Below are 14,301 nucleotides of genomic sequence, written 5' to 3' on the forward strand. Positions count from 1 at the left end.
AATACTCCATATTTCAGACAAAACAAAATATTTTAATTCCAATGATAAAAAGTTTATGAATTTTGTTAACCTCTGCATAACTTGGTGTAGTGTAAAACAAGTGTCTCATACACTAAAGGAAAAATATTATGCAATTTACATGTTCTACTTAATTCTTATAAACCAGACATCTATTACTTCCTGAAGCTATTGTGAGAAACTCCAATGAATAGACTAAGTTAAGTTAAAGACTTAAACTGCCAAAAAACAAAATACAGATATATCTTTTGGGAGAATAAAGATATATGATCATGGTGGGCCCAAAATATGTATAGTTTCTCAGGTGCAATACAAATGTTTTTCCATTTAAGTTTAATAAATCTATCAACAGCAGTGAACAGCAGTTCAAAAATAATATAAGGAATGAACACCTTGATAGCTTTTATAGCTTTAATTATAGTCCCCCACACTCATTACACTGACAAATACAAAACTTGTGTTTAAATCTTATAAATTTATTTCATTGTATATCAATTCACAAAACTAGATGCTACATCATTATGGATTAACTGCTCCATATTATTCCAGTGACCTAGTGTACATCTAATTTAGAACGGTACATTCAATATTTCAGGGTTTTCATGTTAAATTAACATCTCTATAGAAATTATTTAAAGGGAAACATTGCTATTCGTTTCCTGTTATTTCACCTATCAGTAATTATTTATTTAACAATTCAATTAATTATATAATCAATAAGGACACAAAATCTTGACGGACTTTTTCCAATAACAAAAACATTGTGAAAAAATATAAACACTAAGCAAAGACATGTAATTAAACAAGGAAAGCACCTTACAGTTTAGGTGTACTTTTGAAAGCATACACATAGTGCACAACCATCCATATTCAGCACTGATTAATTGACGTTTTCTGTAAGTGAACGTAACGTACAAAAAATAAACATAATTCAGAAAATAATATATATGGCAACTTCATAATGTTAACACAAATGCCATTCACTTCTGACATTCCTTCACTGTAGACAACAGACAATTCAAATTCCATCTAACTTGAGATCAGTGCACCCAAGACAATTTTATAACAGGTCTCATTTTGACATCAAATGATTTCTGTGTTACACATATGGATCTCAAGTTAGGATGCTGTCTATTAACATTTCAGAATAAAAAATGGTGTACCCCACTAATAATTAAAAAAAAAGAAGCTATGTGATGTCATCAGTTGCCATTAAGTGCACTCTAATGGCAACCTATAGGGTACAAGGTTTGGTATCTGTCAGATTGTGTTTAATTTATTTAGCTGCTAAATGCTCAAATGCAAATAGTTATAAAAATACAAAAAAAGAACAGAACAACTATGAACAGTGGAGGTCTTTGGTTGAACTACAAAATGGGACTCGAGTGCATCAATATTGTCAACAAAAGCAAATGGCATAGATTTTTCTGTTATTTACTTGTGAAGAGATGTCATACTGTACGCAATGTTTAAAACATGCCATGATAATTACTACAGAAAGACGGTACAACACCACTTTGGTTCATTTTTGAGAGGATAATATGACATCATACTTTTAGTTGGCTTTACACGAGAAAATGTTACTGATACTGAGGTTGGTGTAATGTTTAGAATGCACAAAATACTGCAGACTAATAACATCAACAGAATTCTCTGAACTAATGCAAGAATTGGGAAATTCTACAGCAGGTCCATATAATTATTCTAACAGATTTATAAAAGTACCAAAATGTCGTCAAAACATTTTTTTTTCTCCCACACTTATGTCTACAGAAGATTGATGCTTTCATGTCTGTAGTCGGAACTGCTTGTGCACAATCACATTCAAACATCTAAATGTATTACAAGAAACTACATTAATACATTTTTTACCAGCAGCAGCAGAGCTTGCAGAAGTGAAGGATCAACCCAGTAATATGCTGAAATGAGTCAATACAAATATTCTGGCAGTGAAATCTAGATCCATAGCTGGTTAACGAAGCACATACTATAAAACATGCAATATATTTTTTGCCTGCAGTCTTTACTTAATACCAGGTAATATTTCCTTTGACTACATTTCTAAGAGACACCAAGACAAGTTAATTTTGAGTTGCTTCATCGCCATACATGTAAATAAATCAAATTTAGCTTAATTCCTTGCAAAAGCTGTACCTGGTTTCTCTTTACAAAACTCAAAAAGCAGTCATTCTTACAAGAACCAAGATACAAATCAAGAAAAAAATAAAACTTTTTGTTTTTACACAGTAGAAGGTCATTTCAATTAGATTAACCTAAACACATTACACTGTCATATTTGAAAATGCAACCAATGGGTGCACCACCACTGATTTTATTTTTGTAAACACTACAGGGTGATGCACTTAAGTGTAAAATAGAGCTAGTCTTTTGCACAAGAACATTAACTGTTTTGTCCTTTTATTTGCATACTACTAAATGTAATCTTCCCTTTCCCAAATCAACCCCTAACTGTTTTGTGCTTGAGGCAATCTCAAGGACTAATGTTAACAGTGTGGTGGCCTTTCCAACCAGCCAAGTGGAGCGCAAGTTAGAACCATTACCACCGTAACACTGTCACACCCCTTCAGATCTCAAGAAGCGTTTGTTTTGGGATGGGCTATGGAGCTACAATAAGAAGCACCATTGCCGATTCAGACAAGGAATGGGGTTAAGTTTAAGGTGTGATTTGAAGTCAGCATTCAGGCACTGACAAGGTATGTTTTGATACTATAAATTATAAAATGCTTTGAAATAATATTTGGGCAAATACACTATGGCATACATATTTAGGTTTATGCAAGATGAAGTAGACATTTTGCAGACATCTTAGACGAGCTTAGACTGTGTGTCTACTTATCAATCCTAAACATAGATGCACAGCGTTTTACTCTAAGGCAAGGCACTTGAGAATGAGAGGCCAAGTATCAGATATGTTCTACACATGTTTAAGAGGCTAGAAGTCCTCAAATAATCAAACATGTCAGGCTTTTGCACATACTACAAGTGCCCCTCTTAACAACTATACAGATATATTAACTGATACCCTAACATCGAGTATGTGCCTTATTAATATTACAGCTGCTGGTTCTGTCTAAAATGCATTCAAGGTTTGCACTTATTTGATTGAAAATGTAAATTCAACAATGATAGTAGAAACTACTAAATACTTTTCTATGAAAACTAACAAGATATATAGAACTATACCATGATTTAATAATAGTAAATACTAAATTTTCTAGCATGTTTCACAGTACACAAAAGCTTTATACATTAGCATATTTAGAGAAAATATACATCTAATAAGAAAAAAAGAAAATAAACTACAAAGCAGCTTAAAGCAAAATTCTAAACACCCTTTGACAAATTCCCAGTTCAACAAAGTGCTTTAACAAGTAATCAATCTTCACAAAGATGGTCGCTATAATGATGTTTGACTGATGCGTCAAGTTATGAACAGTCAAATTGGGGGAAATTTCCAGAAATATAATGAGGGATGTGTGTTAGTCATGAATTTATTACAAAATTACTTATTATATTTAAGGACTTGCTTGTCAGTCAAACATCATTCAGTAAGCTTTAATATAACTATTAGTTAAACCACTGTGAAATACTGAAACACAAAACTATTTTGAAAATGTAAGCGTGTGTGTGTGTGTAATATATAAATACACACACAAGTATATTTGTATTAGTAGTTCTTCAAAGGGCTAATTACTTAAATAGTACCTTGATTAATTGTACATTACCACTTCAATATTTTTGTCTGACAGTAGGGACATTCTGTTTTATTAGATGCGCAGTTCTCACAAAGTACATAATGTTGGCAAGGCTGCAGAACTATGCAACGGTCATGCTTTTGGCAAACTATACATTTCTTTGACTGAAGCTGATATATTACCTGCATTGGAAAAAGATGAAAGAGTTTCAGTTACAACTGACAAAGAAAATAAAATAAGCTTCATGCAAAAATGGTCAAATACAAAATTCTAGATAGATCATGTTGTACTTTAAACGCTTGTATAATAGGGGACAAAGCGTTTGTCGGACACTATCAATTAGAAGTTGAAAGTTGATCTAGTTCTTCTTACCCCGTCTATACGATCTAAATCAGCGCGCAGCTGGCTCTGGATGGAGTGAAGCTTCGTCAGAGGGAGCTGATCCAGGTCTCCATAGCTGCGTAGTAGTGGCGTTCCAGGGGAGCGACACAACACATCAAAGTCCCTCTGGAGCTCCTTCAGCTTGCGCTCGGTGTCCTCACGTTTCTGCTCTCCCAGCTGCCGGTCCGACTCGGCTGATTTTGCTTGCTCTTTTGCATCGTGAGCATCTTTCTGCCAGGCTTCACATGCCTGGCGGAGGGGTAGAGAAAGCAGCATTAGATGTGTGGGTGACTGGGTAACACTAGGCTTACGTAAACAAGGGTACCTGGGCTTGACCACTATCTTACTGGAGAGGCCATAAAAGAGTTGGTCAAGCTTACAGGGGTCAGAGAGCGTACACACTCAACCATGCACACACACGCACTAGGTCTATGCAAGGGAGCCAATGAAAGAAGAGCCATGGGACATTTGCATGCCTTTGTATTAGCCAAAAACAGTCAAGAGCAGTTCTGTTTAAATAGCTTGCTAGCACAACATGCTAGCAGACAAACTTTGTAGCACAATGGCATGTAATGTTTTTGTCTCCTTGTGGGCCGGCCGCAAGCAATAAAGCTTTCTTAAATGTGTTCACCGACTGACTGTGCAATGCTTGATCTAATATTGAGTAATATTTCTGACAGTGACAATGTTGTGCGGTCGTGATTGCCGCATGGGACGATGGCTTACCTGTTTGACCTGGTGCCAGGCATCCTCCCACTGCTTGATCTTTCTCTTGGCCTCCTCCAGCTCCCGAAGGAGACGGGTCACATCGGTGCTGCTGGAGCTTCCTGTCGTGGAGGTGAGGCTGCTGAACACTGGAGACGGGCTGGGAGAGTAGCTGCCACTCACAAAGTCCCATATGCTGCCCGTTCCCCCATTCAAACCTAAAGGGAGGACAAGGAACGTGATTTGATGCTCACGCAAAAAAAAGGAAAATAGCGACATGTGTGATGAGTACGAAATGATGAACTTGCAAACTTACCCAGGGAGTTCTGGGAAGTGGATGTAGGCGTTCCCAAAAGGCCATGCTCAGCTTTGGCTAAGAGGGCCTGTGGATGCTGGGGTACCACCCCTGACAGCAGGGACAGGGATTGAGAGAGCGAGCTCAGAGGGGAGGCAGAGAGTGACGAAGATGAATTGAGTGACGAGGACCGTGCAAGTGAGCCAGGAATGTTTACCGGGGCAGAACCTCCTATTAACCGTTGATCTACCGAGAAGAAATCAGTGTCAGGTAAGGTAGTTCCAAAATCTCAAATTTGACGACACAAAGGTATACATTGTATGTATTCTTACTTGCATATCCGAAAATGTTGTTTTCTTGCTCCTCTAAGTCTTTATCAAGACAGGCAACATTGATGTCACTAAAATTTAGATCAAGAGCAGAACCTACAAGAGAAGATATCAAAATGTTCATAAGGGGGCACAATGGATGTCTCTTTGTTCATTTAATGTGTGCACATTTGTGTGTTTAAAAAAAGCCATATTGAATCACTTCATTTGAAGAGGTAAACTTACCTATAACGGATTCCACTGTATTGCTCCCAGGGTAAAATGGGGTGGCTTTTGCATTCATTGTTGATAAGGTGGTGGGTGAGGAGCTATCGGAGCCAATACTAGAGGCCAAGCTTGACGTTATACTGGAGGTTATACTAGATGCTAAAGGGTTTACTACAGAGAATACAGAATTGTGTGTCTGGAAAATAAATGTCAAGGTCATAGTGAGAAACAGCTTCAGAAACACCGAAACCACCAGGCAGTTTTTAAGTTGAATAATAAGTTAAAATAAACAAGACATATATAAATAAATATATATGTATTTGTTGGAATATGTAAACGCAGGCCAACCCTAAAACCTGGTTGGAGTGCTGCTATTACCTGTTTTTCTTGGTCCATCAACTTTTGATCATTCTGTCCTTTGTAGGTTCTTATCTGAGAACAGACAGCATATTTACATGACCAACACACAAGACCATCACACCCCAGGTCAGTAGACGAAAGAAGTTTCTTAAAGGAGAAGGAAATGTTGTTAATAATCAGTCAAACATCTGCAGCTCTATCAAAGAAAGAGGGGGTTCAAATCAAGAATCAGGCATTTCGCAACTGCAAATCATGCAATTTCACGGAATATAGATTATGTAGTAATGTTAAAAAGCTCAAGTCAAAAAACGAAAAGAAATTCTTGAGTAAGCTTTTTAAACTTTAACCAAATAGTTAAGCCTTTGTTTTGTGTAGCAGTTGTCTTCACACATGGAGAAAACAATGAGAGCAGTCTTATTGTACCTGGTCCTCACGTTCAAAGCCCGGAGCTTTGGGATAGTTAGACCTCAGAGATGAGACACTGGACGTGGTGGACTCTGAACATAAGCTACCATTAATTAGGGATTTAGGTCTGCCGGTGGGTCCAATTGGGGATAATGAACAGTTGCTTCCTGAGCTTGGCGTTACAGTTGGACTATTTGAACATGAGACCTGAGGGAGAGAAGTACACAGAGTCTTAAGATTAATTTGGAGCCAAATAAACTCGCAAATGATTGGCTGAAGAGCAGTTAGGTGAAGAAAGTTAATGGCTTGATTTAGCAATTTGAGAATTTGGTCCTAAAAGAGACTCTTGTTGCACTTGTTCTCCCTAAATAAAAAATGAGATGACATGTATATGAGCAAAACAATAAAACAAATAAAGAAAGAAATACAATACAAATCATGTAAAACAATCTATTAGTTGACAATACAATTTAGGCACTGGAAAGAAGGAGGGTGAGGGTAGTATTCAGGAAACATACATTTCCCACTTGGCCATTGTTGCTGGTCGTGCTGCTAATGGAGTTGGCACTGTTGCCCCACTCGCTGACTGGACACTCAGAATACTGCTGGGAGTTTAGCTTGGACTGGGAGCCCGATTGCATGGCTGTTAGCAAGGAGTTCATGGTTTCTTCAGTGGAAGGAATTCCTGGAGGATCACAAAGACAAGAGATCCATTTATATTTCATATTAACGTTCCCTTCTTTCCTTACCGCGAGGTTTAACTAAAATCGAATTATGTCAGATTACGTGTTCTCGCCTGTTTCATTTGAAGATGTCTAGGGCCCAAAGACCCCAAAATACATTCAATCAGCAAGCAAAGATTTTAGAATGCCAAAGATTTTACTTACTTTCTACGTGGGCGAATGCACAGAACGGTCCCCTGGGACAATAGCCAGTTTGCCTCATGTCATTGCATTTAGTGGATTTGTATATCTATAGGATTTAAAGTAAGAGCAACAAGGCTGGTGTATTAGCCTACACTTTATTTATATATTTTTTTTACCAATATCGCCTAATATTGCCACTCAGAATAAATGAAGTGAATGTGTCTGGAGAACAAACTGCCTACTTACCTCTGGGTGGAACTGTTGTTCTGTGCGTGAGTGACAGTACTGGCAGCTATCACCACTGTCACACTTCGATGGCTCTCCCCACTCATCCCCATGTTTCACATTAGGGCATGGAGTAGATCTGCAGGAACATTCACAACGATTAACTTTGTTTTGTTTACCGCCTCAGTTGTCACTATACTATGATGCTACATACAGACATATTGCTTAATTTGGATTTCTTGCTCATATCCGTTTTTTGTTTTGTCGTTCACATAATTGTGAAAATGTGGCCATTATCAAATTCCAGCAAACTGTAAAAGCATGCTGGCCACATAACTTTTGAAAACCTACTTTTGATTTATCTCGGGGATGACAGTATTGCAAAATCATTTTTGTGGCGCAACATCACACCAGTGATTACAATGTGTAATCGGTGTACCGCCCATCCCTAGTTCACACTTTCATGAAAATAACAGACAAGAGGGGGGAAAAGAAATCCCAGTTGAGACACTTTTGTCGGCAGCCTAAATAGGAGGAGCTCACCTGTATTTAAACTTTCGTGGATTTCTTCTTCTGTCTCTACTGTTGTGGTAGTGGGGACAGGCATAGCCTTGTCTGCATAGTCTGGGAGGCTTGGTACACTGCTCTGTTTTATAGTTTGCCAAAACAAAGTTTGTATCTGCAAGGAATGCACAGATTACAATTGTTGTTAATTGCTTCACATCCAGTCCAACAATTGAATGGTAATGTTTGCTCAGGATGTGAGGTCGCTACGGGTGTATCCTGCTCACCTTGCCACCGGGGGTCCTCTGTCAGGGTTTTCTCTATCATGGCTTGGCTAGCCAGTACACCTGGTTGAAGATCAGGGATGCCTTCCCCAGATCCCAGCTGTCCATTATGTAGAGCCTCCTGAGCCTGAATTTCTCTGTTAAAACAAACCAAACCAAAAATAAGACTAGGACACGCACATAGACAGCACAAAAACACCAAGCAGTAAATGTTCAATATCCAGGCATTGGTTAGGCATTAGTCCTTTCTTGCTCAACAGTTGCTAGGCAACAATTGACATGGCTGTTTAACCACTATTGAAAAGCAGTATCATGAAATAATTTGACTGACAGACGTGTGGTTGTCAAAACTTTTGTTTATGACCCAAGTCTATAAGTGCCCTATGCATCTGCTGTTAAATCCACAACAGATATACATTTTGTATTATAGAATGTACTCTAGCTCACTCATCTAAATCAGTTAAGCGGGGTAAAAGTTATCGGAAGTAGAGAGTATTTCATATTCAGAGTTTACGATAAAGAAATGATTATGGTCATGCGTGACGTTTCACCTGATATCATAGACAGGGGGGCGGAGATCATGTGGCCCATGAGCGAAGGCGCAGTGCAAGCCGTTTTTCACGCAGTGCCCACGAGCATCTGTTTCATGAATACAGGTGCCAGTCTTGTAATAGCGTAGATGGTACTTGCGCTCTGTGTCACCAGTGGTCCGGTGTAAGTAGGGACAGCTAGAAAGACATCCCAAAACAAGGCCATGTCAAAATTTACATTACTGTCCTTTAAATACAAACACCTAATCTGCATATAATCTTTTTTATGTGATACTAACATTTATAGCATATTAACAGCGGAATGGAATTGTTATGCCAGTACTAAATAATGCTGTAGAGTTTAAAATGGAGAGCAGACAATGGCAAACAACAAAAATGCAACTAATGTCCAGGGTGGGAGTACCAAGAATGCAAAAATCTGCCTTAGATTATGACACCCTTTGATTTATGGAAAGCAGCACTTAAATCTGTACAGAAATACATTAAATACCTCAATCATGCCACAATGAAAGAAATTACCAATAATCTTGGATATAGAAAACGCTATATAACTGGGTAGCAACAGTAACCATGACAACTGATGTGCTATCATGATATGGTAACAGAGAGAGAATAACAGTTTGCTTGCAGGAAAAAAAACAAAAATGAACATCCTCAACACACAGTATTCCATATTTTTGTGTAACAGTGACTATAAATGCTTTTTCTTCACAATCTCTATATTATCATTTACTTGAAATTACCACTTTGAAATGGTATTCTATTACTAAAAACAATGTAATGATTCAAAGACGACACAAACACATATTTGGAGTACTTAATCTCGATCGTTAACAGGTCATGTAGTTTACCATGCTCCAGAGCAAAGCAAAACCAAATTATGATAACATAACTGAACATATTACTGGAAAAAAAGCAGTTGAATCGGGAACAAAGAATCCTTTATGTGAGTACAATAGTACAGTTTCATTGCTGCTATATCTGGAACCCTTGTCAGATCTTACTGATTTGGAATGTTGCTAGTCACATGCTGCATTTCCTTCAAACATAGCAGGTAATAAGATACATGCATGTTACAGTCTCGCTTAAGAAAAGTATCAGTCGATCAAACTCAAAATCTGTTCCTCTTTCACTTTCATTAAAATACGTTTTGTACATTGTGTGTACATAGCACGCCAAGGAGTGAGTATATATGTGATTCAGGTGTAAGACAACTCAGAAAATATCCCTTGGAGGACAAATGCTGGTTAAGAGCTCTCTTCCTTCAGATCATATGACAAAGGAGTTGATCAATCCAAGAACACCACAAGCTTAAGTAGGTATGAAACAGATGAAAAAACAAAATGCCAGGATACATGCTTTGTGCTGGATAAAACACAGACATTTAGCATAACCAGTGGCTATGTAGCATGAGTTTCTCCTGCTAGGTTTTAAGTCTGGGAAACCAATTCTGCAGACCTTTTCTGAATCTCTGTGAAACTATACCCATATGATAGCCTAAAATAATATCAGGATTCAATCATGCATTGCATTGGGTTATAAATTTGTGTTTAACATATGTTAAGGAACAAATATGATCAATATTTCAACCGATTTAACAAATGTGCCAACACTAAAGGAATTATAAACAAGCGTCCTTGGACAGAGATGACTACGTGCAGGGGGTGTGCGATTTATTTATTTCAAGCACGAGTTAAAGATCAATAGATCAAACCCAAGGATGTAACCAGAGACAACACAAAGCTGAAAGGCTAAACCCATTTAGCTAACTGGCTACACTAACGAAGAACGCTTAATTCATCGAGAAATCGTGCAACAATGACCAAGTGAACAATAATCATTCAATAAAGTAATTCAAATCTATGCATTTTGCTTTAAAATCGAATGTCGCACATGACAGAGAGTACAGCAGCCTGGTTAGCTCTTGTAACACCATTCATCCACTCACTGGAGTGACTATGCACTTACTCATCTCCGTCTGGGCAAATGCCTGTTGTCTCGTCGTACTTTGTGCAATAAACATCAGGACTGTAGTTAAAAGTCCCATCTCTTCTGCGTATTGGTCGTCTACGCCGTTGGTTCAGAAAATGCCAATGGAAACAGGTGAATGGTCTATGCTGCGTGCACTTGTGCTGCAAAAATAGCGGGCACTGTTCGGTCCTGAATTCCTTCAAATACCTGCAATATTAAGAGAAGATGTGTTAACAATTATATCTGCGTTGGAAACTGTCTTAAAATGACACTATAAGGACAATGAACATGTATTACGTAGGTAGCTATTTAGCTAATAAGAAAACATTAAGCCATTGGGTGATTTAGACCTTAGTGTCCCAATAATTCGCTTAAACTGTAGCTCTACGAGCAAGCAAATAATCAAGTTTTTTCGCTAGTGTGGCTAAACTAGCTAACGTTATCTATTTTAGCGCATACATTACCTGAGTCTTTATATAGCAAGCTCTAGTTAGCTTACATGTTTAATATCATAACAAAAACTAGCTATAGCTAAGCTAGCTACATACGTTCGTAATATGAACCATGTGCTAAGCCAGTTCATCTAGTTTATTACGTAAAAGCATGATTTATAGAAGATAACTGTTGCATATAGTTTGTCACTATTAGTATGTTCTTTATCGTAATAGTTATGAGTGTAGTTTACTAGCATTATTTAAGTAGACAGAATAGTCAAGCCAATTCCCCACTCCAAACAGGGGACTATTTGTTTACATACAGACAGAGCACAAGTTGACTGACAACTGTGTAGCCACTTGCTAGCTAGTTGTTGGTTGGCATAAGTTCATTTCGATTACTAGCTCTATATCTTCCAAAACCACACTAGCAACTTAAAGCTGTGGAAATACACAACTATATATTTGGGGTCAATTATGAGTTAGCTCTAATTATTAACTTCCTAACTGGCCATGTAGCACTAGCTATCGATTCGTAGCTGAAAAATTGCAAGTGCTAACTAGATTGCGGTTCAGACTATTCACTGGGGTTCCGCGATGGGTAAAAACAACTGTCTTGTGACTGCGTGTTCCCAAATGATCCAACCAAAACAAGAAAATAATTGCCTATTGTAAATTGTTACCATCCATTTGTTTAAACAACATGAGACACGCGCGTAGGATATGCACGGTCCTCAGGAGACCAACCTGTCAACAATCTGCATGTAGTAACACATTTGAATTGAATAGTTTTACTTCAGCAAATATACGAAGCCCGAGCTACATCGCCAGCTAGCGTGCATTCAGAATTTACAAAAGGAAAACCACCGTGTCCAACACAAAAACACGAGTGAAAGAAATCTAGTACGTCTGCAGTAAACTATACATTATATGTCAATGAGGCCCAGTATCTAGTAAAATACGTGTTTTATACGTTATAATATTTGCTTTACTTACGTATAGTGGGTTGGTTTCTCGGTTTGAGGAGAAGCATTAGCCGCCGTTTTCGAAACCGACGGCATTTTCAGTCAAAACAATGAATTGCGCATGCGCGAAAACTTATATGAAACAAGTATTCACCAGGTAATCTGAAGACATCGGGCAACATACATTCCAGAAGGCCCTATATGAAATTATGAATGATATGAAACACCACACATTTTAATGTCAAACGCATGACAGTAGTCTAAATGTCGAATAAAGCGGCAATTATATGTAAACCTCAGTCCTCTCTGAACGTTTGACATTGTTCGGGCAACAACTCCACGAGCTGCGACATTGTTGCTCTGGCTATTAGTGCAGACAATTTAGGCCAAACGCTGACTTCCCAGTGAGCCTCAACGTGATTATCTAGCAAGCAAACAGTGATTAGTTTATAACAGAGCCATCTCTATTGCTCTACTTTAGAAGGGCAATTAACAAGGTGAATTGTTACACATCGATCTATAAATGCAAAACAGGTATTTGAACCGCCGTGATGCAGTGTTAAACAATAGCCTTATGTGTTATTAATGATTATTTGAATTATTTGAATTCAACATCCATGTAAGTATTGGAGGCTTATTATCTTAGTCCAAAGCTCATCATTACTTTTCTCTGTTCAGGTACCCATTCTTGTGTGCGAAATGCATTTTATTCAAAGTGCCTCTAAACAGCAGAGCAGGCTTGCCTTCAGTTATTAAGTACATTTGGATAATGCTTGTGTTGAATGTGAGTCCATGTCATTATGTAATCCAAATAACAGTTTGCAAGTTGTTACTTTACTTTCAGTAATGTAGTAAAAATGCCACTAGAGGGCAGGAAAGCATTCTCAAAGTGAAGCGCGGGAAACCATGTTTGCGTTTGGACATGATGATTTGCGTAAATTAAAACAATGTAGCTAGTTGATGAGAGACATCTTTTGTCAGTTATTTTCTTTGCCTACTGTCGAAGATACACGTCAGAAAATATGGCACCTCACGAGACTCTCATTAGACCAATCGTAGGAAACTTTTAGAACATTTTAGACTCTTTTTAGGGGTGATCAAGCACATCTAAGCATCCCTAAAAATTAAAATAATAAACAATTCAAAGAAATTGAATGATTATGAACGATTATTATCTTAAATACATTTTAGTGCTCTAACGTGTTAAAACAATGTTTATTTATTGTTGACACATCATTATCGTTTCATTTGATGCTGGTAGTTCATGAAGAAAGGGACTTTCTTAGTCTTTTCATTCATTCAATATTTTGTATAATAATAAATGTATACATTTTCATCCAGTGAAATTAGTGATTTTTTAGCAAGGGGGTTTAACATTTTTGCAAGGCAAAAGTCCATGTCACAGTCTCATTTTGGGCTGAGCTCCCCTAAAGGTCTGATTCTAGAATCGTCCCTGGTACGAACACAAGCCTTCCTTTTAGGCTACCCAGGGTCCACCTTCTATTTTCTTTACCCCCTTTTCCCGCCCCTTTGAACAATGTTAATTTACAAATGCAATCATGAGTTGCCTCCATTATTCAGCTTTCTAGGCCCACAGTATGCTCTTACAATTATGCATTAGCCCAGCTCTATCTAGGCTTAATTACTTTGTTATGGCAGCAACCTATCTGATTCTTTGCGGCTTTTCACGTTCTTCATACCATCTGACACAGATTGGCAGGGGGTTAACTGGTCATATTCAAAAGTATTGTCAAGCATGAACATGACTGGGCTATGATCTTAAATGGACTAACCTTTCACTTACTTATGAGTAATATACCATTTGTTTTACACATTGCAAGTTAGGCCTATAGGTTGCTGTATTCTCACAACGTAGTCTGCCGTAAATAGTTTAATGTCTTTGTGTTTTTTAAGGAATGCAATTCAAAAAAAAAAAAATCTTCAATGACGTCAGTCACATCAAACCCTTTACCCTTGTCCCAGCTGCACATAGTACTGTGCCCTGTCAACCTCTTCTCACACTGTGTGTTTTTGTGTGGACGGATGGGCCCTGCTCTGCTTTCCCCAGAGACTCAACTAGGGGGC

The 14,301-nt window shown here is 37.9% G+C and overlaps 1 protein-coding gene across 3 annotated transcripts; it reads right to left on the reverse strand.

The window, feature by feature from the left end:
• Window positions 1-11: 11 nt before the first annotated feature.
• On the reverse strand, window positions 12-12,325 carry unkl (unk like zinc finger). Of its 3 annotated transcripts, none has more exons than XM_047038248.1 (16): window positions 12,248-12,325; window positions 10,815-11,024; window positions 8,847-9,023; window positions 8,299-8,432; window positions 8,051-8,186; window positions 7,529-7,646; window positions 7,304-7,388; window positions 6,935-7,101; window positions 6,435-6,623; window positions 6,030-6,083; window positions 5,670-5,847; window positions 5,448-5,540; window positions 5,137-5,361; window positions 4,842-5,038; window positions 4,107-4,364; window positions 12-3,916 (listed from the first exon to the last, which is right to left on the reverse strand). In XM_047038248.1, the coding sequence occupies exons 1-16, from the start codon at window positions 12,310-12,312 to the stop codon at window positions 3,761-3,763; spliced, it is 2,442 nt and encodes an 813-aa protein (XP_046894204.1). In that variant the 5' UTR covers window positions 12,313-12,325; the 3' UTR covers window positions 12-3,760. The 3 variants fall into 3 exon arrangements, with proteins under 3 accessions (XP_046894204.1, XP_046894203.1, XP_046894205.1); XM_047038247.1 differs by having other exon boundaries at window positions 6,030-6,158; XM_047038249.1 differs by lacking the exon at window positions 6,435-6,623.
• Between the last annotated feature and the right edge of the window lie 1,976 nt (window positions 12,326-14,301).

This window comes from Hypomesus transpacificus, chromosome 17, assembly GCF_021917145.1.
Source record: "Hypomesus transpacificus isolate Combined female chromosome 17, fHypTra1, whole genome shotgun sequence".
NCBI lineage: Eukaryota > Metazoa > Chordata > Actinopteri > Osmeriformes > Osmeridae > Hypomesus > Hypomesus transpacificus.

Bases quoted from the DNA above. Each gene is read 5' to 3' on its own strand.
- unkl (XM_047038247.1), bottom strand. From the start codon at position 12,312: ATGCCGTCGGTTTCGAAAACGGCGGCTAATGCTTCTCCTCAAACCGAG. The intron at 6,159-6,434 runs GTACAATAAGAC...TTCTCCTTTAAG, and splicing joins GCTTTGAACGTGAGGACCAG to AAACTTCTTTCGTCTACTGA. The intron at 5,039-5,136 runs GTAAGTTTGCAA...TCCTCCCTTTAG, and splicing joins CACTTCCCAGAACTCCCTGG to GTTTGAATGGGGGAACGGGC.